The sequence below is a fragment of the Ovis aries genome, chromosome 6, assembly GCF_016772045.2.
Source record: "Ovis aries strain OAR_USU_Benz2616 breed Rambouillet chromosome 6, ARS-UI_Ramb_v3.0, whole genome shotgun sequence".
Lineage (NCBI taxonomy): Eukaryota > Metazoa > Chordata > Mammalia > Artiodactyla > Bovidae > Ovis > Ovis aries.
In genome coordinates this window covers 42,623,453-42,648,637 of record NC_056059.1, presented here as the reverse complement: position 1 = coordinate 42,648,637, position 25,185 = coordinate 42,623,453, and the positions used below count along the sequence as shown (strand labels likewise).

Sequence of the window (25,185 nt, the reverse complement as noted above, 5' to 3'; positions counted from 1 at the left end):
GAAGGATTTGGCACTGTTTCCAGTTTCAGGCACCCACTGGGAGTCTTGGAACATATTTCACATGGATAAAGGGGGGACTGCTGTCACTGGTGATTGCTATCAGATGCCATTGCATAGAGGCCTGGTGGGTCTTGGCTTTGAGCTATATACTGTGAAATAACACATTGTTTTATAGAAAGCCTAGCCTTAGAAGTCCTGGGAGGAAAAAATATTAACAACCAAATGACATCAATTTTAGAGTGTATAGTTTTGAAAACAATTAAAAATTTTTTAATTTAATTATGCTTGTCACCAGTACAGTCTGATTTATTTTGATAATTAAAGTGTAACATACTAAGGAAGAGACTGTAAAAATAATGTATGATTGTCATTTAGTCATAACTTTGAATTGGAGTAATACTAAGATGCATATCTTTTTGACATATACCTTTATTCTGTATTGCCCAATGCAAATGGCTTCAGAACCAGATTTCTTGATTTTGGAGTCTTGCTCTGCCACTTACTACTGGGCTGATTTTGGCTTAGCCTGTTTGGCCTCAGTTTCCTCCCATTCCTATCACTATCATTGCTGTTTACTGTATAGCAGGTACATGCAGTATGCTTAAATAGTTCTTACAGTGTTGAGATGTAAGTAACTTTTATTTTGTCTTTAACAGGGACCTCCGAAACAATCTTATTAGTAGTATAGACCCAGGTGCCTTCTGGGGACTGTCATCGCTAAAAAGATTGTAAGTGTTTGAACTGCTGGCTTATGAATTTGAACCATTCCTTTTTAAGTAACTGTTAACGTACTTCAAAATTTAACACGATAAAAAAGTGGCTTTTTAATAATTTTTAGAAGTTCATCTAGCCGGGTCTAAGATAGAAAAGCAGACTGTTTAATGTAAGTAGCTCAGAAGGCAGTTTATTTATACAGCAGTTTGATTTGTTGGTGATAGATGGTTACATCCCTCTTTTGGTAATAAAATCATGATGGTTGGCTTTGCCAGCGGGCATGATCTGTAGATGAGTTTCAACTTACGAATGCATTTGAACAATCTATTGTAAATGCCCTAAAAATTGAGGCCACTTTCTATTAGTGATTTCAAAATCTTGCCAGTTTCCTATATATTTTATCCATATGTTATTTCAAAATCTAAAGACCAGTGTTTATTACTTCCGAGACTAAGCACTCTTGCTTTCCTTATCGTGTTCTTGTCACAACGACTTTGTGAGAGTGCTCGTATTTTAGAGGTCACCTGGTGCTTAATCCATGTGGACTGTGCCACTGCCCTTCATTCCTACTGAATGCATTTATTGAGTGCTGACTGCTTACTATGCTTGGACTTTCCTGGAAGAACTCACAGACTTGTAGGGGCAAATCGATAGTGAAAATGCATCCTAAATAATAATAATATTACTAATCTGCCGGGGAAAGGAGGGACCACCTGAGATGGGAATGACCTGCCATGAAAGCAGCCAGCCTTTAGACTTGACCTTGCTCCTGAGGGGTGAATATGTGTTGAAGAATAACGGAAAGAGCACTGTAAGCAGAGTGGACACAGGTGCGAAAAGAACATGTTCTATGACCAAAGCATTAAGTAGAAAGGGGAAAAAACATTGGAATGTAAGGTCAGTCAGAAAGAGACCAGGCTTTTGATGACCTCCTGCCATGTGGAAGAATTTCGAGTCTATTATTTAGACAGTGGGGGGCTGGCAAAACTTTTTCAGTATGGAGTTGATGTGATCAGATTAGTGACATCAGGGCTGCAGTGGATCAAGCTGGGTTTAGACTTCAGTGAAAGTATTATCAACGTACAGAAATGTAATTGAAGTGGAAAGACAGATCAGCGTCAATTCAGTTAAACAAAAATTTATCAAGTCCATCCTCTGTGCCCAGTAGTGAGCCAGCCTCCAGAGATACAAAGGTAACTAACTCAGGAACCCCTTGGAAGGTTTGCAGTCTAGTGGAATTATGTATACCAACCAAGATCTTGGATATGGGTTTGGAATATACTTCCAGAGAGATGGAGCCCTAGCTGGTGTTCAGCTGTTAAGGGTCTTTGAAGCTGTTGGGACTTGCCAGACTGACACAAGCAAGGGCATGAAACATGGCCATCAACAGGCTGCATGCATCTCCAGAAACAGTCCTCAGGGAGTGGAGAGGCAGCAGCTAACTGAGCTTGATTTATAACAGTGAGTCATTTTCTCTGTGCTTCTTACTAGGACAGACTGACACCTTGTTTGGATGGAATGTGAGTCTTCACATAGGGAGAAGGAGTAGGAATGTAGCTGCGAGAGGGGCTGAGGCTAAAGCATTTTTGTTTCAACTGTCCCTCCTGGTGATTCTGATGCTAAAGCTGGAGAATTACTAGAACTGGTTGTTCCGGGAGGAGGGTGGTGGTATATGGCCAGACAAGTCCACTTATTCTCTCCTTCTCTGATCACGTGACCGTCCATATTCTGTTTTCTGATAATAGGGAACTTAATATGATAATATCTGCATGTTGAGGTAGAGATTGAAGGAAACTCAACTCTTTTTTTTTTTTTTTTTAATGGTTTAGTACGGTTTATTAAGCTGTGCCTTAGTACAGACGCTGGGGCTTGCCCTTGGTGCTCTTAATGTACAAGGCCCTGACGTTCTGCCAATTTTTCTTGAGCAATGACACCAGGAGGTTGACAGCTAAGTGGATGTTGTACAGAAACTCATCATCTGTCATCTTCACGTGGCCAACAGCCACTGCCAGACACAGCACCTTCTTCATCTGGAACTTGATTGTGGACTTCACTTCATCAGCTTTGGCCACCACGTTCTCATTGTGGGTCAGCAAGGAAGAGAACTTGCCAGCCTTGTTTAGGCCTGGGCCCAGGAATCAGGGGATCTGCTTGATCAGAGACTCGGAAGCCAAAAAGGCACCATATTTCTTGGCCAGCTTCTTGACCAGTGTCTTATACTTGTTGAGTTTTTTCAGTGCCTCGATGTCCATGTGAGGGATATCCACAGCCTTGGCCTCATCACAATGCTGCCGGTACCCCAAGACACATACCGAGAACTTGGGGCGGGGAGTGGACTTAAGCATGACGGTGCCTGAGAAGCGTTTGTCCTTCTGAGGGTCATAGCTCTTCAGGCTGATCTGAAGCTCCACCGTCTCCAAAACTTTCTGCGCTTGCGCTGGTTCCCGTGCAAGACTTCCCGCACCACCTCATAGAGGGTGTCGCGGGAGACTTTGCTGCTCATAGTTCCCTACGCCGCGGTAACCGGAAAAGAGTGGAAACTCAACTCTTAATAAAAAGCAGCTTCATCAGGCTCTTTCAAGCATACTGCAGAATATCCTATGTTCTCCATCAGTTCTTTATCCTTCAGTAAATAATTTTTCACATATTGCTATCCAAAATAAATTAAAAATTTTCTTGTTCAGTAGCACTTAATTTAATTACCATGATTGTCCCAGATGTTGCCTTACCATTTTTTCATTGCATTACACATTAAGTAGTCTCTGGTGCTCATGTCTAGGAAGGTAATTGTCATTTATAATCTTCCCGCTAGAAAATTCGTTCTTAATTCCAAACAGCTAACTTGGTATACAGTTTGCAAGCTGAGAGAGTTCTGTATGAAAACTCAGTGAGATAGAAAGGTATTCTGCTAGTCACTTCTTGAGTACAGGCACTTTTTCTTACGAGGCCTTAAATCATTCAGTTGTGCATCTCGCTCAGCAACTACATATAAAGTGTTTTTGTAAGTGTCCCGAGCCTTTGCCTTTGCTTTATAGATGATTTGGATCAGGAAGATTAAGTCAGTGGCTTTCTGAAGAATAAACTACCAGAAGTAGGTAAAACCTAGACCCATTCAGTTTCTCTTTTGCTTTATCAACAAAATTCAAGCTGATTCTCAATTCAAATGAAAACTCATTATCAGTACCTAAATTCCATTTTAAATAGGTATAGCTATAATGAAATTGTTTCCCAAAGAATCAATGGTAATTACACCATTTAAAACTCAGAACTGAGACAAGATAATGAATAGGACTTAGAAGTGCTTGTTTAAGCAACACTTCACGAGATGATGCCTCATTTTCTTAAATAATAAAGCCCAGAAATAGAAGGAAAATCAACCGGAATAAAGAAAAGTCCCACACGATTAAATACTTGGCTTAAATATTCTGAGGAGCTAGAGCATAATGAATGTAGATAAAAACTTGTATTGCTTAAGATTTTTTTTAAATCAAAAGTTGCCATAAGAAAGGGAAAACAGAGCTATGAAATTTTTGAATACTAGGGATTACCTAAACTGGCTCTAAAATATCTAAAGGAAAACATTAATGAGTAGGTACTGAATTCGAATATGAAGTCTTTGTAATTTCTATCAGACCTAATACCTTTTTTTCCCCCAATTACCAAGTGTATAATTTAGAATCTGACAGTTTTAGTTTAGAAATGGTTGGTATAAGTCTCTAAAGAGTAACTCAGTGAAATTCAAAGAATATGTCCTTCTCTATTATAGAGAATAATACAGACAGTGAAGAAAATATGATAAAAATATTTTTTAAAGTTTGGCTTAGAAAGAAAAATGACCAATAATCCCAAATCTTAACAACTGAGAAAAACAAAGATTCATTGTTTTAGGGCTTTCATACTAAATCCACTGATGGGAAATGATGAAAGCTATGCTCTCGTATTTGAAGAAATAGTCAATTACCTCCTAATTAAAATAAATCTAATTGAAGTATAAAATTGTGTTCACTGTGCTTGGTATGAAGAAAAATAGTGTAGAAAGAACAAAATGCTAAACTTACAGATAAAAGGGAAAAAGTTAGGTACATTGAGGAGAAGAAAAAATGGTTTCAAATCACATTTGAAGAAGTAGTTTAGGAGTGACTGAAAAAATACGGATATTGTTGTAAAGTAATTTGGCTTGGAGCCTAAATGACAGATCTGTAAAGTAAAAGCTAACTCAGTTGTTTTTTCATTACAGCCTAAACTTGTGAGTATTTAAGGAATGAAGTTAGCATTAAGTTTCACTTGTTCTTGAGGAAGTAAAGGTTTTGGGATTGTGATAATATACCCTTTCTTCTGAGTGTTTAGGGAATGAAGTTAGCATTAAGTTTCACTTGTTCTTGAGGAAGTAAAAGTTTTGGGATTGTGATAATGTACCCTTTTAGCCGTTGCCTCTTGGATGTTGCCTTAGATCAGTTCTGATCCCTTATTTACCCAGCGTGATTAGCTGTGTATATCATCATAGGCAGTAAGATAGATTGAGTCTCATTTTTACTACTTTGGTTTTATCTTGAGTCATTTTACAGGAGTAAATGCTTTAAATATCAAGGGCACTGTAATTAAAAAGCGTTTAGTTTGTACATGCCAGAAGTAAGTGAATGCAGGGATTATTTCTTCTCTCAGTGCTGTACTTGAGATAGGTGAATATTTTAGAGATGCTTAAAAGAAAAGTCTGGTGTGATACCTGGGTGCCATTCTTGAATATCAAATTATGAAACCTTCATTAACCAGGAGAACTAATTGAAGATACTTTTTCCCTTTCTCCTTAGGGATCTGACAAACAACCGAATAGGGTGTCTAAATGCAGATATATTTCGAGGACTCACCAATCTGGTTAGGCTGTAAGTATCTCTGTCTTTCGTATTGTAATACAAGGAAGCATTTGAACCAGTACCCACATTTTTATGACCACTTATATGTTTAACATTGAAATAGCAACTGTAGAGGTTATAGAACTGGTAGGGGGATAGTTCAGTTCTCAGTCACGTCCAACTCTTTGCGACCCCATGGACTGTAGCGTGCCAGGCTTCTCTGTCCATTACCAGCTCCCGAAGCTTGCTCAAACTCACGTCATCGAGTCGGTGATACCATCCTACCACCTCATCCTCTGTCATCCTGTTCTCCTGCGTTCAACCTTTCCCTGGGAAAGATTGAAGGTAGGGGATAAGGAACTGGAAATTTAATCAGGGAGATATAATGTCATCAGAATATAATACTGCATTACATCCACTGCTCCACACGTACTTGCACACCTGAGATGTAGTATATACCCTAGAGAATAGGTCCATATTGAGACACATGATCAAAAGCTCTGATGGTTTGGGAAAATTTCTTTGAAGAGGTGAATCTTGAGCTAATGGTCCAGATCCTTAGAAGGGAAAAGAAGTCAAGCAAATGATACAGGGAGGTAGCAATCAGAGCGAGGCCAGTTTGTCAAGGTGAAGGCTAATAGTCTTATGCATAGACTGACCATTGAAGTCACCTGTCTGACCTTGTGGTTATAGGTGACCTCTCGAGCTGTTCTGTTTTGCATCTGTACAGTAGGATTCATAGTACCTCGAAGTTATTATAAGGATGGATTAGCATTTGAATTATCTATACCTGTTGTAATTTATATCTTATAAATGGAGAACTTTGTATATACCATCAAATATATTTTAGTTTTATTGTTAAAGTAAAGAATCTGAGAGTAACTAGAAGTAAGGACAGTTACCTGTAATAGAGCTTTATACAAGAGTGTATGAAAGCAGACTGAAGCTTAGAACTGATTCAGTCCTAGGAGGCCGCTGGAAGACATTGATGTGGGGAAATGGCATAAATCATGATTTAGAGAAGAGCAGTCTAGAAATAGGGTGCAGCATGCAAGGCAGGATTTTGAGGTAGAAGTTCTAGTTCTGAGATTGCCTATGCTTGACTCTTTCTCTTTGTAGCTTTTTAGGATGTTTCATCTGTTTTGTTCAAGTTAACTTTGAAAGCCGTTATGGGCTTAAGTACTGAGATTATTTCATCTCTACAGTAAGCAACGGGTCTTACTTGTCAGAATAGAACAAAGTACTCCTGCTTCTCAGTCAGCAAATTCGTATTTTTCAGTGTGTCCTTTTGCTCTGGGGGAAAGATAGATGGCCCAAGTATATGTTTTTAAATAAAAGATTGATTTGGTATACAGCTTTACTCATTGCTAGAAATCAGTTAAATCTATTATGGTTTTCTTTTTTTGTAACTGGATTACAAACAGTTTTGTTTCAGTGCCTTTATTATCTTGAGAGTTTTTAATTTTTGGTTTTGAGGAAAGTATAAGAATTGGCAACCTGAGGCATTTATGGAGAAAAATTTGTTATGTTTTTGAGTAGTTATGAATCAAATAGTGAAAGAGGGAGTCTGACGTTTACCATTTTCTTGACTTTAGTTCCAGATGGATTTATAGCTTTGGTCTAGGGATTTTTGACCCAACAGCAAAAGTTCTTTAGGCAAAAGTGTTGTTTTGGACAGTGCTTACATTAAGGCAGGTTACTATACACTTACTTTTTTGTTTTTGCCTCCTGCCTTAAAATCTAATATTGTTGCAAATTTTAAAGCCTGGATTGTCTCTTACGTTTTTACCAATTCTCTGATACCTGTTGTGAGAATTTACAGGAGATAGAACATAATGGACATATATCCGGGTGAATCATTAAAACATAGAAATAACACTACCAAATTTCCTACTTTGTGATTGATAGAGATCATTTTGTAGTCCGTGTAATAGTAGATGATAGCCCTCTTAAATGCAACACTATGGCACATATAGAACTATACCTGACATATCCTTTAAATACTGGTCTAAGAAAAATTAAGGCTTCCCACATGACTCTTTGGGTAAAGAATCCGCCTGCAATGCAGGAGACCCAGGAGACATGGGTTCAATCCCTGAGTCGGGAAGATCCCCTGAAGAAGAAAATGGCAACCCACTCCAGTATTCTTGCCTGGAAAAGTCCATGGACAGAGGAGCTCGGTGGGCTACAGTCCATGGGTTGCAAAGAGTCGGATACGACTGAGCGACTGAACTGGACTGAAGAAAAATTATCAGTACTAAACACATAAACATAAACACATAGGAAAAATTAGCAGTTGTGGTAGCTTCTTAACATTCAGGAATGCATTGCAGTGGAGTTGCTTGTGACCATTTGGGTTGACATAGTTCTCGAGCATTGGATCAGGAACCTTTGGATGGGTGTTCTGTGTGGGCTGCACAGCTTTCTGGGCTCTCTAAGCCAGGTTGTATGTTGCTTGTAAAGGCTGATAGCATTTGGTATTTCAGATACGGAGAATAGCATTTTCATTCTAGCAGGTGGAAAAGAGAGTCTGATTAGTTAAGGGACATGTAGTACATTTTTAGGTTAAGAGTCAGAGAAGCTCTCTATTACTACTGTTTCCCACCCAATAGAGTAAATGTGAGAAAGAAATCAGTTTAGAGTAGATTACTGTTCTAGCTCTTTCCTCTGTTACCTCTTCAGCTTAACTCCTTGGGTTACCCTGGAACTTTGGACCCTTAGCCTCACTTGGCCTCTTAGCCAGGGAGCCTGGAAACCTTGGCAGAAGGCCTGTAGCATTCCCACCCAGACTTCTCATAGGGGATTTAGTGTAAAAATTGAAAAATGACATACGTCAGAGTGTTCAGTGGACTTGGGTGTGGTAGGTAAATTGATTGAATCTGTGTGTTGATCTCTGCCTTTATTGATGGAGAAGTTCTGGGAAGTGAAGCCATCCTCCCAGAGGTTCCCACTCTAACCCTAGGAGTAACTGGCAGAAAAAAGATGGAACTAATAATGGACTCCAGTGAAGTCTCTGTCCTTCACTTACGAAGTTAGCTTACAGAGTAGTTGTTAGGAGATTCCTTTTAATTTTCTTTATGGATTTAGATCAATTTAAAACCTGTGTTTTTCCCCTAAGAATTATACCTTTAATATCTTTCTGTTAGTGATATTTATAAGAGCTTCCTTTCTACAATTTAAAAATTATTGATGTTGTTAAGTAATAAAACCATATAGAAAGATATGCAGGAAGAGTTGAATTTCCCCTTCGTCTCTTCAGACACACCCTTCTGAGATAGCATATACTGTCCAGTGTATATATTCTCAGATTTTTCTATTGCCCCTGCAAATGTATAGGCATCCACACAGGGCTTTAAAAATGTGCTTTACTCTGGACTTCCCTGGTGATCCAGTGGTTAAGACTTCACCTTCCAGTTCAGGGGGAAAGTGTTTGATCCCTGGTTGGGAAGCTAAGATCCCACATGCCTTGTGACCAAAACCCCAAACATAAAATAGAAGCAGTATTGTAACAAATTCAGTACAGACTTTAAAAATGATCTACATTAAAAAAAAAAAATCTTTAAAAAGTGTGTTCTACTTGACAACTTACTTAAAAAATTTTTTACCAAGGTACCGTTATCTTTTTAGGAGAATACTATTATCTTTTCAGGAGGATGTTTTTGTTCATGCTTCTGACTAGCTAACAGAATATTCCACAAGTGTAGAACAGTATGCTGTGCTTAGTCACGTGGTTGTGTCCGACTCTTTGCGACCCCGTGGACTGTAGCCCTCCAGGCTCCTCCGTCCATGGGGATTCTCTAGGCAAGAATACTGGAGTGGATTCCCTTGCCCTCCTCTGGGGGATCTTCCAGAGATTGAACCCAGGTCTCCCACACTGCAGGTGGATGCTTTACTATCTGAGCTGTGAGGTAAAAGAATGGTATGATTTAGTCAGTTATTCCTGAGTTAAAGGAGGTACCATTTGATTCATTACCTCTTCCTTTAACAAGTCTGCCCTGGTAAACATGCCTGTACATACACAGATGCTGTATCATACCCATTTAACTTACAGGAATGCAAATATCTATTTAACAAAAAGTAAGTAAATAAATACTAAGTGAGAGAGTAAGAAACAGCATGGGTGGGAGTGGGTGGGTAATTCACCTGTCACTCCATTCAGTGAGCTGTATTTGGACACGAGAGAGTGACTTTGCTGTGAACACTGTCATTCTAAGTCCCATGATGCTTTTTTTTGGTATGAGCATCTCAGAGTTGGATCGTGCTTTTAATGTATTAAGGGCTTCCCTGGTGGCTCAGAAGGTAAAGCGTCTACCTGCAATGTAGGAGACCCAGGTTCGATCCCTGGGTTGGGAAGATCCCTTGGAGAAGGAAATGGCAACCCACTCCAATACTCTTGCCTGGAAAATCCCATGGACAGAGGAGCCTGGTGGGCTACAGTCCACGGGGTTGCAGAGTTGGACACGACTGAGCGACATCACTCTCACTTTAATGTATTAAGGTATGTGTGAATTTTAATGGTCATCAGCCAGTTACTTCACTTGGTGTCTAGCCAATCAAATAGCAGTTTGTTCCAACACTGGAGGAAAAATTGCTTTGTGTTGGGATATACTGGGAGGATGGCATGTCTTTCTCCAATGTGATTACTTCCTCAGTGACTTCCAAGGAAAAACAAATTAATAGTACCTAATAATTACCATAAAGTTTCCTAGCAATTAGAATCTAATGGTTCCTGTAAGATACAATCATTTTGTTTATACTTAAATCCTATACTTGTAATGTATATTTTTATTTCCAACTACTACACTCTTTCAAACATCTAAAAATTACAAATAATTGTACAAGGAATCTCCATGTACCCATCAGTCAGTTTCAACACTTAGCAACTCATAACCTATCTTGTTTTAGTTCCACGTCACATCTCTTATCTTCCCACCTACATTATTTACGGTAAACCCTAGTAATCTTATAATTTCACAGAGGATACCTTGATAAAAGTACAGTTGTTCATTTTAATTACATCCAGGTTACTTTCTTAAAATGTTACGAGTTGCATTCCGTCAGCCGTAATACCCTTTTCAAAATTCACATTTGGTGTTCTCTCTGATAGGCCAAAAAAGAAAAAGGCATTGCTTTCATGATTCTTTTAATGTGAAAGCATTCTTTTTATTTTTTAAGTTCCTTGGCAATTCTTTTATGAAGATCAAAATTATTTTACCCAGCCTCTTTTCTATTAAAAAAAATCCTAAGATATATGTAAAATGAATTCAATAATGTTTTTACTGAAGTCCACTATAGATTACTTTTGAGGGATTGGTGTTTGTGCAATGTTAAGTCTTCCCATCCAGAAATACGTCATTGCAGGTGTCATGGAAACAGCTGACCTCTGCCCCCTTCAAGTCTCTTCCCTCTCCCCACTGGGGAATCCTTCTACCCAGCTGTCACTTTTTTCCATGCTTAAAGGATTTAACTCAGCCTCTGGAGGCGAGGCAGGCCTCCCTGCGAGTCTCAGGACTTCTTCCGTGAGAATTCTAGGTCCAGACTATAGCATTCTTGATACAACGACAGGCACTGAACAGATCATGTGGTGATTGGGTCATCCTGCCATTTTCCTGGAGCCCTTGGTAGCAGCTCCTAAAGCTGGGGTCTATATTCTGAAAGCCAGCCGCTGCAATTGAGCACCTGCTGTATACTCTGGCTTCTTACTGGCTGCCAGAGGTACCCAGGTAAATAAGACACACAAGTCCTTTCTGTCCTGGAGCTTATGAAAGTCGAGCATGAAAGAAATCACAAAATAATGATCTGTACAAACTACTCATATAGTAGCATAAGGTGTTCTACAATTTATAGCAAACTCTGCAAGTGTTTATATATTTATTAAAGCCACGGATACAAGGGGAAACCAGAGAGGTTAAATAATTTGCCCAAGGGCAACACTGAATTCTATCCCAAGTCTTTGATTAAACCCTGGACCCATTTCACTCTTCCAATATATTTTAGTAGGTGACTGTCAGCTGCTGCTGCTTATTCGTACCATCCTTTCCTTTGTTTTTTAATTTTTGTTTCCTTAAATGAAACTGAGTGAACTCCTGAAGAGCAGTTTTAGTTGCAATGAGAGCATGATTAAAAATCAGGTTCAGGAACGTAACTTGGAGGTTCTACATGTTATTTAACAGAAAAATCGTTATCTAGCAGTAATTTTAAGTAATTTTATTTATTGCTTTATATAAGGTTAATTTTCTTCTTCAACTTTGGAGAAAATATTTACTAGATATTTCTTTCTATGAGATTTAAAACAACTTTCATAACTTCTTAGTAACAGTATTTAATGATAGGATGTTTTAGGAAATATAAAATGATATATAATTGTTCGCCCTTCTTACAGTGAAGTTACTTCCTTTTTTTCCAGAAACCTTTCAGGGAACTTGTTTTCTTCATTATCTCAAGGAACTTTTGATTATCTTGGCTCATTACGATCTTTGTAAGTAAGACTTTTTTCTTCCTGTTTTTGTAAATGTGTCTTGGTGTCTGAAAATTAAAAACAGCTATTATATGGCTTAAGAGACTTCATGGGAAAATCTTGTGATTTTGCAATAATTAGAATCTCACTTGAGAGTTTGCATTCACATTGAAAAACATACCATAAACCTTAATAATGTGTGTCAGGCTAGAGCAACCATTTTCTTCTTAGAATACTCTTATCTCTCTAATTTATATTTAAATAGGTTGGTAATTTTTTTCTTTGTGTTTCCAAATTAGAAAATATTTTGTTTACCTAATTAAATCTCCAAAGTATAAAATAAGCCTCCCTTCTTATGAAGCGTTTATAGTTAGGACTTATGTTGTGCTTTGAGAGCTTTCCTGGTGGCTTACACGGTAAAGACTGCCTGCAATGCAGGAGACCTGGGTTTGATCCCTGGGTTGGGAAGATATTCTGGAGAAGGAAATGGCAACCTGCTCCAGTATTTTTGCCTGGAGAATCCCATGGACAGAAGAGCCTGGAGAGTCTCAGTCCATGGGGTCACAAGGAGTCAGACACAACTGAGCGACTAACACTTCACTTCATTTTATGCTTTAGAGATTAATTTTATTCTGTGACTCCATTCCCAAACTGAATTCACAGCTTATTACTGATATATTTAGGCATGCTTACATAGAATGTCTGCTTTAGGAAGTCAGTATATGGTCATATTTACACAGTTCTCTGTAGCTTTAAAATTGGTTGAGTTTTTTTTTTTTTTTTAACACCCCAGACCTGTTCTGTTAAGTGAGAGATTAGATTGTCTAGGAGTTACTTTCGAAGCTTACTGTGTTTTCAGTAGACTTTAATATGTCTCAAAGCATAACTTTTACTGACTCCTATTGGAATTACAGTTAAATACAGTGGTTTTTCAAATTTTTATTGCACGTGACATACAGACTTGAGTCTCTTTTTCCAGTGAAAGATGTCTTCTCTGCCAGATGCCTGTTTGATGTATGCTCACTTCTTACGTTTCCCCTCTCCCCTCCCCTTTCTTTTTCCTTTCGCTGCCCTCCTCTTCATCTTTAGTTTTATAAATTTATCATTTCAGTTTCATTTAGCAGCTTTCATTGGAATAAAGCCAGTGGGTTAGGTGCTCAAGGGGCTCCTCACCATCATAGCAGACATATGTATGTACTTCTAGAATCCCTACATCAAGCTTATTTTTTCTTTTTTTTAAATTTAATTTTAATTTTATTTTTAATACCCAAAGTACTTTTTAATTGAGGTATAGCTGATTAACAATGTTGTGATAGTTTCAGGTGAACAGTGAAGGGACTCGGGCATACATATGCACGCATCCATTCTCCCCAAACTCCCCTCCCGTCCAGGCTGGCACATAACATTGAACAGAGTTCCATATGCTATACAGTAGGTCTCTGTTGATTATCCATTTAAAGTACAGCAGTGTGTACATGACCTTCCCAAAGTCCTTAACTGTTCCTTCCCCCCAGCAACCATGAGTTCTGTTTTCTAAGTCTGTGAGTCTCTTTGTGTTTTGAGAGTAAGTTCATTTGTATCATTTCTTTTTAGATTTCACAATAAGGGATGTCGTGATATTTCTCTTTCTCTGAGACAGATAATAATTATCTCATAATTATAAAAATAAATTTTTTGACAGGTAATATTTTCATATGCTTAAAAACCTGCAATCATTTTTCAGATCAAAGTAAAAGCCACTAACTTGCTGTAGTGAACAGGCTTTGGATCATCTCGTTCCCTGACTCTTCCCCGATCTCAAGTCCAGTCAAGTCCCCCTCTTCCATTGTAATCCTCCAAGATGCCAGGCAGGCATGCTTCTGCCTCAGGGCCTTTGCATTTGTGGGGCCCTTTGCCTGGAAAACTCTTCCACCGAGTGTCACCCATGGCTCTGGGACTTCCCTGGTGGTCCAGTGGCTAAGAGTCTGTGTTCCCCATTGCAGGGGGCCTGGATTCAATCCCTGGTCAGGGAACTAGATCCCACATGCCACAACTAAGAGCTGTGGCTCCTACACCCTGCATCAAACTCTTATCTGGTCTTTTTGGTACTATCTGGTCTTTTTGGTACTATTAACATTCTTACCCAGAAAACTGCTTTTTAGTGAAAACATCTCCTTTTAGTGGGCTTATGTCAGCCATTTCCGTGAAGTTTAGGAAAATAAAGAGTGCAAAAATGATCTGACTTTTGAAACCCTAGATAGCAGGAATGTAGGAGGTATTTCCATGCAAAAATTGAGCAAAATTGTCAGTGTTTATAAAAGATAATGCTGTAAACTCACCAGAAAGTGGTTCGTAGGAATTAGAAGTTAGTCATCCTAGTCAGACAAACAGGATATAACCATGCGAAGCAGTCATATGTTGCTTTATGCTGTCAGAATTAACAGGGTTTGCAGACATTTAAGCCAAGAACATGGCAATAACGCTGGAAGAAATGGGGAAAGCATCAGTTTCCAGTAATAGTGCCATGGACTTGATGACATACCCGTAGAAGCTTAATAGACAAAAGAAATGCGGATGTGATGTTCCAGTACCCTGGGCTTCAGAAGTGTGTTTCATAGATGATGAATCGATTTTGTTCACATACCATCTTTGATTGAAAGCAGTGTCAGTCCAGGATCAGGTGGGAAGGGGTTTTGGGGTCAGACATTCGACATCATCTCACTGGGAAGGAAACCATAACCGGCTGATGTGCCCTAGGTGAGACTGAGCAGCTGTGTGCTTGCCACGAAAGACTAAGCCAGTATAAAGCAGAAGCGCAATTTAATTCATTTACCATACTGTCTAAATTGCATTGTGTGTGCTGCAGAGAATTTCAGACTGAGTATCTGCTGTGTGATTGTAACATATTGTGGATGCATCGCTGGGTAAAGGAGAGAAACATCACAGTTCGGGACACACGGTGTGCTTATCCCAAGTCTCTTCAAGCCCAGCCAGTCACAGGTGTGAAGCAGGAGTTGTTGACATGCGGTAAGGAAGAGCAACTGAGAAAGGGTTAACTGGGTTTTACTTGCTGCCACGTGTTTCCTGACAAACTTCAGGATTCTTTTTATACATTGGAACCGACTGTAGCCATCACTCTTCATGAATTTGATAATATTTAGTTTTTGTCAACAGTTAAGTCAGTTGGATTAAAAAATGTTTTTTTCAATTGGCATTTAAAGTTCTTCGGTTCTGAACAGCTTTCTTAATGAAATTCGATTTCAATAAATAGTATAGATCTTCACATTTTCTAATAGCAAGTCAGTAATTTGTTGATAGTACTAAAATCTCAGGATGCAATCATGCATTTTATTGATAGGGTATGAATTGATACAGCCTTTTTGAAGGGTGGCTTGACAGTATGTATCAGTGTTCTTAAAGAATTGGTGCAACTTGATATAGCTAATTCTGCATGTAGGGCTTAATTCTTGAGAAATCATCGGCTAGATTTTATATATGAACATATCTTAAATTCTGAAAAATAGGGCATTGGCTTACTTATGACAGTCCATTCAATGAAATAGCATAAAGCTGTTGAAAATCATGGTTTTCCAGAATACCTGAAGACTTGAGGGAAATAATACATTTACCATGTGTTTAATGAAAAACAAAACACAGAAAAAATAAGAAACAGTCCTTAAAATGATAGAGGGTGGTTCTTCTTTAGTCTCTGTGCTTGGAAATAAACAACCATATCAGTTTTTTCCTTTTATTTTCATCATTATTATTGTTTCACATATGAAGTGTGCTCATTGGATTAAAGATTTATGAAAAGAAATAATGTGTACACATAAGAAATCACCTTGGTGTACACTTTAAATGTCTTATAATTTTGTTAATTATACCTCCATAAAGCTAGGGGGAAAAAATAAAAAAACTGAAAGAAGGAAAAAAAAAAACCTAAAACCCATACTTACATTCTTATCACTCATAGGTAGCTAACATCAAAGATATCTTGGTATACATATAAATTTTCTACCTTTTTATAATGTTTTATCCAAAATACCATACTCTAGTGTTATTTTGTATCATTTTTAAACTTCCTAAATAATGCAAACTTGTTTCCTCATCATACTGATGCATACCAATTCATTTATAGATATATAGCCATAACTTTTACTTTTACATTATAGGGATATAGCCACAATAATTTCCTTACTACTGTATATTTAGGTTGTTAATTTCTCACTCCATAAATATTAACAAGATTAATTTCCTTATGTACGTCTTTTCGTGTTAGCTACTTAGGATAGCTTGCTACTAAAAGTAGAATTATTGTGTTAGAGACTGAATATCTTAAAGGATTTTAATGAGCCATGATATTTGTGTACGTTTTTGCATATGTAGTTTAAAATTTCCTTCTTTTATTTTTCTTATTGGAAAGAAATATATCAGCTTTGTAAAAGTGACATGAAATGGTTTAATTTTATTTAACGGTGTTTTCATCTGGGATCCTCTTAACTCAGCGACATCTTTGTTGATGGTAAAACTAGAATGCTGATTACTGAGGGATTTGTCAATTAGAACTTCTATAATTTTAAGTTCTGTAGTGTGAATATAGTCTTTGTTTACTGAGTCTCTCTGTCTCTAGATCCTCCCCTTGAATTACCGTCTTTCTACATGACTCCATCTCATCGTCAAGTTGTGTTTGAAGGAGACAGCCTTCCTTTCCAGTGCATGGCTTCATATATCGATCAAGACATGCAAGTGTTATGGTATCAGGATGGGCGAATAGTCGAAACTGATGAATCCCAAGGTATCTTTGTTGAAAAGAACATGGTTCACAACTGCTCATTGATTGCAAGGTAAACTTTTTTAGATGAGGAATTGTCTCTGTGGATTTTATTTATCATCTCAGAAGTTATACTGTTTAGTTGGCGTTTAAAGTAGTATTTTACCTCTTGCATTTAAAAAGCAAATGTCTGACATTTCTTTTTCTGATTGTTATTTATCTTCGAAAGTTATCTTCTTTTTTTTATCTTTTCCATCTAGTTTTGAAGGTTAAAAAAAGCATAAGGTAGAAGGGAAATACTTTAAAAGTTGGAGACTTTTCGTTTAAAGTTTCAAGAGGAAAAAATGTAAACTTTTTTTTTTTATACCAAACTTAATTTCCTGCTTTACCAAACTATTTCCTGCTGCTATTAATAAGCTCAGAATTTCACTTTTAGGAATCGCCTAATTTTCGCTGTCTTAGGATTAATGTTGCATTTTAAGATACTGCCTTTTTTCATCCTGTTAGTATAAAACAGTGTACCACCTGTTAACCTCATGTTTGGTGCAAGTGCCACAATAGTTAGTTCGAATGAAGTTAAAGTACAAAAAACAGGATAAAAATAAATATGTTATCACTCTTTGTATTTTATTTTGGTGATATGGTAATCTGTAGGCATTGAATTTTGTCTTTCCTGCTCTCTGCCTCTGTTTCTGAGTATCTCTCCAAGCCTTTTCTGTGTTTCTCTCTTCTCTTTTTATCAATTTTATGAAGCTAGACCTCAACTTGAATATTTACGGATAGAGCTATAACTTTCTACTGAGGTACTTTATGTAGTATTACAAAAGTACCATGAAAAAACTACCAAGAAACTCATAGTTCTCTGAGTTCAGACACAGGTCTGGGAATTTTGAGGTTTGAATATTCTATTTCATAATTTCTCTTTCTCTTCTGTGATTTCCTTAGAGGCATATTTTCATTTATGTCTTTGAACTTTTATAGTAGAAACCCTTATATCCTTGCCTCTTATTTTAGTGTCTGGGTTATATGGGGGTCATCACCCTGCTTATTTTTTATGAATAAGGTTTATATTTTCTACTTTAAAAAGTATTATTTATATGTTTGGTAATATGGGATTGTATCCTAGATACTGTGAGTGATTTGCTGTGGAGAAGCTGACAAGGTACAGCTTATGGGACAAATCTGGCCTATGAATTTTTTTAATAGTTTTAAATGGTTACTTTTCTTTTTTTTTTTTAAATGGTTACTTTTCAAATGGTTATACAGATAATCTCCAGAATAGTACTGCTTCCCGGCATGCAAAACCTAAAGTATTTACTGTGTGGCCTTCAAAGAAAATGTTTGCTGACCCCTGACTCTGGATTCTTTTGTATTCTTCTCAAAGACAGCTGGTTTTGTTTCATTTAGCAATTCACTTTTGGTTAAGCTAAAACTCCTGGATCTGGCTTTTGTGTAGTAGGCAACCACTGAAATCTCCCGTGTCCGCATGTAGGTCAGGGATCAGTTAAAGAACTGGGTGAATTATATATGCACAAGTTTGGGCTTCTAGCCAGGCTCCTTTCACCTCTGTCTTTGATTTCTCAACCACTCAGATTTTGAGTTTCTTTTTGAATAATGCCTGCCCTTGGGCAAAAGTCATTTAAAAAATTTCCCCGTTACTCCCCAGGGCCAATCTCTTCTTCCTAAAGTCAGTTCCTCTTTGGCTTCTGCTGGCTTTGGATCACCCACCATGTGTTCAGATAGTTGTCCTGCTGTCGTTTGTCTACAGCTTATAGCTGTTAAATGTAGGGAGTGTGGTTTGATAGGAGCCAAGGAAGGAATGGCAATCCACTCCAGTATTCTTGCCTGGAGAATTCCACGGACAGTCCATGGAGGGCTACAGTCCATGGGGTCGCAAAGAGTTGGACATTGAGCAACTCACACTTTCTCTCACTCTGCTATTACCAGAAGCAGAGTTCGCTTGCTAGGGGTTAAGACTGTCAGGAAAGTCTGTGTGTTCTTTGCATTAGTGTCTTAAGTCCCAGTGGGAAGAGTCTGTTACATTGTTTTCACTGTGGTGATAATTTCACAAGTGTGCATATATCTGAAGTTACCAAATTGTATACTTGAAGTAGTTTATTGTCTGAGTAGACAATAATGGACATACAGTACAACAGTAAAGCTTTAAAAATGTAATAGAACTCTTGTCTGAATAAAAGCTTTATTTTTTAAACTTTTACTGAAGTTTAGTTAATTTATAGTGCTATGTTAATTTCTGCTATACAGCAAAGCACCTCACACACTTTTTCAGATTCTTTTCCATTATGGTTCATCACAGGATATTGAATATAGTTCCAAGAGCTTCAATTTAGGCTTCTTAAATTTTGTAACAAGTAACTAGATTTACTTTATAAATTCATTTCTGTAAGTCATGTTTAACTTAATCTAAATTCCTTTAGCATTAAAAAAAAAATTAATTCAAAGGATAGCAACTTCGCATAATGGTTTTTTGTTGGTAGGAATACTTACCAAAGTGAAAGTCTTTCGCATGAAGACTGGGACGTCCTTTACCTGGAGTTAGCTCCAGAATAATAGAAAATTGTAGGAGAAGGAAATATGTGGTTATTGGATTGGTTAACCTCAGACATCTTGATTCTTCATTGGTCTTTGCATGTCATTGAGCCTTCATTAATAAGAACTGGAGTTTGTATTTTTCCTGGACATTGCAATTGAAGCTACCCCCTTCTTAAATCTCCTAATGTATTGTGTTGAGGATTCTTGAAAAATTTATTCTGATAATTGGGTTTAGACGTTGAAGGTATTGCTGAAAGTTATCTTTAAAAAACGTTAGGACCATTTTCCCCAGAGAGTGTGCTCTGGGATGCTATAGTGAATGGACAGAGGTGCTGTGGGGTATTCTGAGTGTTTGAGCATAGTGATACTGGACACTTCTGGACATCTCACAGCTACCAGCTCTGGGCAGTTAGGGTGTTGACATTACATCATGCTGCCTCCCTTTTGTTTGTGTCATATCTTAGATACTGGTATTTTGACAATAACTATGGTACAATGCAAGTACTGTATAAAAATCATTTTGGAATAAGAAATAGAGATATCATTGTTTGTCTGATCCGTATCTGATTAATTTTGGAGTGCCCAGTAAGCATGCACAACCCATTAGGAAGCAGCTGTGGTTATGTAAGAATGAAATATTTATTTTAAATTGATTTTTTTTTTCAAATGGTTCTAAGGTATTAGGACATATATACACAGTTTTAGGATTTCTTGTAGTCATTGCAACCACCGTAAGTGTTTCTTTTAGGCTAGGGGCACTGTGAAAGTTATCTAGTCAGTGAAGGTACCATGAACTGAGAGAAAATATGGGGACTTCTGGATTTGAGAATGCTTTTTATTGCCCCAAATTTTTATATACTTCCTCCTGGTTCAGTAGAGTCATATAAAGTAGAATTCTAGTTGGCAAAGTTTTGGTTTTTTAAATTTAATGTCAAACTCTTCTGTGTCATTTTACCTTGAGTATATTTATTTTAGTAAGTTAATTTGTTTAACTTTGTAAAGATGATAAACATTTTCTTTGGTTCAGAATCACAGTCCCTCAAAGTCTTTATTAGAGCATTTGTTGTTGTGTAGCTGTTAATGATTCAGGAAGCTACAAAAATGGGTATTAACTTCAAGACATTCTTTAGTGAGTTAATTAAAATGATACATGCTTTATGTCTAATGATTTATCTGTATCTACATAAAAGCAAAGTATAGTAGATCATGTGGGGGGAATAAAGGTTAATTGAAGATTCTGCCATTTGCTCTTTAATTAATAGGTTTTATATTAGAGAATTATGATGTCATCTTGAAAGTTGAATTTTTTGACAGCTGTTCAGAAATATAGCTGTTATTAGAAGATGAAGTATACTTCTAAATGAAAAGCTACTTTTTTAAAAGCCTTAATTGGTAATTTATTAAATCTTTTTAGAGACTTAATAGGTCTTCCCCCCTTTTCCATAAGATATTTCATTTTAAATATTAATTACGCACTTTATATTAGTCTCCTTCATGCTTGAATATTTTCCATAGACTCTGAATATTTTCCGTAGAATTCCCAAGATGTAACCTGGTAACTTCTCTGTTAGTTTTTTTAATTGTTAGGCTTTTGATTTTTTTTTTCTCTTTTTTTTTTTTTATTGCAGTGTAGTTGATTTACAACGTTGTGTTAGATTCGGGTATACAAGATGATTCATACATATATTCATTCATATGTATACCTGTGTGTATATATACATTTTCCAGATTCTTTTCCCTTATAGGTTATTGCAAAATATTGAGTTCCCTGTGCTATATACACTAGGTTGGTTACCTGTTTCATGTATAGTAGTAACATGTATATGTTCATCCCAAACTCAATTTATCCCTCTTCCCTCCTTTCCCTTTGAGAACCATAAGTTTGTTTTCTATGTCTGTGGGTCCGTTTCTGTTTTTATCCCTATATGTGAAATCTAAAGAAAAAGATATGAATGAACTTAGATACAAAATGGAAAACACACAGCGTCTCCGTTAGTTTTGCTGAAGGCAGGGCCGTGGTGTTTCTCTTCTGGAGCTTGGTCTCCCTCCGTGGCATGGCCTGCCCTGCCTTTTCCTGGAGTCTCAGTGCCACTGCCCTCCATTCATTCTTATGTTACACCTCTTGACTTGCTGCTGAAGTGCTTAAACGGAGGGATCATTTTTTTATTCATTTTTAACTAGCAAGCACTTAGCCTCCAGCGACAGTCATGTTTGCTAAATGCATGATCGAAGCACGTGTTGTCTCCCTTCTTGCCTAACCAGATTTTCTCTCTTTAAACTCTTTCTTCATGCAGTGCCCTAACCATTTCTAATATTCAGGCTGGATCGACTGGAAATTGGGGCTGCCACGTCCAGACCAAACGTGGGAACAATACAAGAACCGTAGATATTGTGGTCTTAGAAAGCTCTGCGCAGTACTGTCCTCCTGAGAGGGTGGTGAACAATAAAGGAGATTTCAGGTCAGTGACTTGGAGAGTGCGGAAAGGGGCTGATTTGCCCCAGTTCTTTCTATTCTCAAAGGCATAGATGTATGTAATTGGTCTCCTGTCTTCAGTAAGAATTTGAGAAATGTACTCACATATATATCCTTATATTTCTAAGGACTACCCTTAAGAATGGTGATTTCAGAATCATTTATGGGAACTAAAAGTAAAAACAGGTGCCTGAACTTTATCTCAGATCTGTTGATTGATGAGTCCCTGAAGGTTGAGCCAGAAGTGTTTATTTTTATTTTGTAGTTTTGTTGTAGTAGTTAAGACCACTGCTTTAGGAAACATTTTGGAAGTTCCACTCAAATAGTGTGAAATTCAGACAGGTTAACAGCATTTCCTGTTTCTAAGGGGCTTTTTTTGGATGGCCTTGGGAAGGTTTTGTTGTGTTAATTCAGTTTTAACTGCAGAAGTTGGTAGACATTTTACTTAGCAGAAACACACACCCAATTTCCCTCCCCTATGTGGTTCTTCTAGCAATTAAACGAGGGCACTTTGAGAAATGAAAGCTGTTGGGTGGCCTGAAAGCTTGGGAAGCCAATAGTGTTGGATTATGTTAGGATAAGCAGATTGAGTTAAATGAATTTGTGAGCGGTAACAACTTTTACTTTAGACTCCCCTTACTTTCAAAGTTGCTTTAAAACATTATCTTTAAACTTATTATTTGTCTAAAATGCTTTATGTTCAGGATTTTAATAATCAGTTTATAGTTAATATAAATGAAGGGAAATATGTAGCTCTTTAAAGCAGCATAGAGATTTTTGAATACACGGTTTAATTTACACTGTAAGTGATTGGTATTTTTGCTGTCTTGTGGCTATAAGTCTGATTTTTAAGGATAAGAAAAAAAACCTCTGTTATTCTTTCAAGTCCAAGGTGAAGAAGCAGTAACAACTTTAGCTCAGCTAGTTCTTCATTGATTTTTTTAAAAATTATATTAAATGCCTTTTGACATTCCTTTCTTCTCCCCCATTTAAAATTTTTCTGGATATGAGTATGTGGAAATCATAATTTATTGTTGCCAACAGATAAGTCTTTTATGTGGATTAACTGTTAACTTATAATATTTATACAGTATACTTTGAAGTGAAATAGATACCATTTGTTAATTTTGTTACATTCAATGCCTTTATTAAATAATCATAGTATGTTTTCTATTTATGGTGTATTATCTGTCTTTGCTCATAGTTTTGGAGTGTTTTCATTTTTAAAAATAGAAGAAGAATCTGTTTAACTGATTAATGAATTATTTATCTTTTGACACTCCTTAAGATATAATACAGTTAGAACTTCCACTGCATTAGTAAGATTTAGTTTAGCATTGCTTGATCTATTTATACAGTTTTTGATAATGCATTACATTTTGGTGTGGCTGATATTATAATTTAGAAGTTCATATGTTGTAAGTCATCTGTAGCTTTTATTAAATACACTATTTTCATTCCCAGTTTTGGAGAAATAGAGCTCAAATAACAAAGATTTCTCCCAGTCCAGTTAGTGCTGATTTCATGCCAGCAGGTTGGTATAGTCACTTGCACAGTACCTATGCAATTTATCTGGGCTTCACTCAGATAAATTCGGTTGTATATGTTATTGAATGTTTTCAAGACCACCCCCCAAGTGCAAAAGTTTGTTGAAAGGACTCACAGGACTCAGCAGGCAGCTGTGGTCACAGCTCAGATATAGTGATGTAGTAATATACCTAGCCGGATAATAAGGGGAGAAGACACAGATGGATTCTGGGGCGATCAGTGTGTAAGTTCTTGATTATCTCTGCCTCCCAGGAGGCTCATGCAGAGCCTACCCCTCCTCCAGCCTTGAAAAGGCAGCAGCCTCTGTATAGTGTTTTTGCCCAGGAAAGTCCACTGGAGTCTCAGCATCCAAAACTCCTTTTGGGAAATGTTCATAAAGACAACCTCTGTCTATCTCATTCCAAAACTTTAGACCCCCAGGATGAAAGCAGGTGCTCAGTGCACACCATATGGCTTCCCCAGACTGTCTAGGTAAAGTGAATCACTCTTACCAGTTAACTGTGAACACAAAAAGCCCCAAATTCCTGGGTGCCACCTAAGGGCCAGCATTGCAGGCAGGCCATTTTAAGGATGGCAGTCCTTTCTGCAAGTATACTAACTCTCTTTCTGTGAAAGGCCAAATTTTATTCGTATTGGAAAAGATTCTGACCTTATATACCTAATGGTTATATAAGCCAACGATACAGTAACAATAATTAAAGAAACATAAGACCGTTTGGTGCACCATTTTTCTGTTCTGCTTGATAAGGTACAATTTCCGTGGTTATATTTAGAATATTGTAGGAAAATGTTCTGTTATGGCATTAAAATTTATTCAGCTGTTACCTTACAATGGTTTTAGTTCATTTTAACTTCTTTTGTGTTTGTCTTTATTAATAAAGGAGTTCTGTCTCTTGAGTTTCCTCTGATTCTGTGTGACATGTCCCGATGCTTGACTTTCCCCTGCTGCTGCTCGTGTCAGCGTAGGTTCTCTTGTGTCTCTGTCTCTCTAGGTGGCCCAGAACACTGGCAGGCATCACCGCGTACCTGCAGTGTACTCGGAATGCCCACGGCAGTGGGATCTACCCTGGGAATGCACAGGATGAGAGAAAGGCCTGGCGCAGATGTGATCGAGGGGGCTTTTGGGCGGATGATGATTATTCTCGCTGCCAGTATGCGAACGATGTCACTAGAGTTCTTTACATGTTTAATCAGGTAACTGGAAAGTCTTCAGATCTGCTGAGGTTGCTAATAAGACGTGGTGCTCACACCAAATACATAAGTTTTTTAAATACTGGTAAAGCGTAAGGATTTGTTGTCTATACTTCCGTGGACTGTGTCTTCGGGATCAGACCTGTTCTTCTCAACCAGTATTCAAGGCCCTCTCTGGCATTACTCTTCCTTTCCAGGTATGGCCTGGCTTTATGCCTTTGCTTGAGTAACTTAGCATCTGTATCCCCAAACAGAATCCCAACCATTCTTCAGGAGCACCTGGGAGGCCCCCTGTTCAGTTCCTTGTATAATCCCTTTGTCACAAGAGATGCCTTGTTGTGCTTGTCCTTTTAGTATGCCTTTTCTCATCTCTGCTTCTATGTCTTTTTTAAAACCTTAGCCGATTATAAGCAGCTGGCAGGTGGTTTCTTTTACACATTTTTAAATGCTTCTTTGCACCTGATATACACTTTTTGTAATGGTTGGTGCTGAGTTGTGTTTAATAATAAACAAACGTAAAACATTACAGGCCGTGCATGGCAGTATAGATATGTGCTAAATAAGTGGATCGTACTCCCAGGTGGCAGGAGTTCCAGGAGAGATATTGATCCCTCCTGGCTGGAATACTTGGGAAAGGTGTTACTAGGCA

The 25,185-nt window shown here is 37.6% G+C and overlaps 1 protein-coding gene and 1 pseudogene across 3 annotated transcripts in view; one reads left to right on the top strand and one right to left on the bottom strand.

Annotated features, from left to right (window-relative positions):
* The window catches only part of ADGRA3 (adhesion G protein-coupled receptor A3), a 130,174-nt gene that overhangs the window by 47,230 nt on the left and 57,759 nt on the right, over positions 1–25,185 (top strand). For 2 of the 3 annotated variants that reach the window (XM_042251854.1, XM_027970897.2), the window contains exons 3-9: positions 657–728; positions 5,523–5,594; positions 11,971–12,042; positions 14,867–15,027; positions 16,631–16,844; positions 21,619–21,783; positions 24,338–24,539. In XM_042251854.1, the coding sequence (XP_042107788.1) occupies positions 657–728; positions 5,523–5,594; positions 11,971–12,042; positions 14,867–15,027; positions 16,631–16,844; positions 21,619–21,783; positions 24,338–24,539 (958 nt within the window). The remainder of the gene's footprint in view (positions 1–656; positions 729–5,522; positions 5,595–11,970; positions 12,043–14,866; positions 15,028–16,630; positions 16,845–21,618; positions 21,784–24,337; positions 24,540–25,185) is intronic. The other variant, XM_060417563.1, reaches the window with a different exon arrangement.
* On the bottom strand, positions 2,538–3,248 carry LOC121819870 (large ribosomal subunit protein uL1-like; annotated as a pseudogene).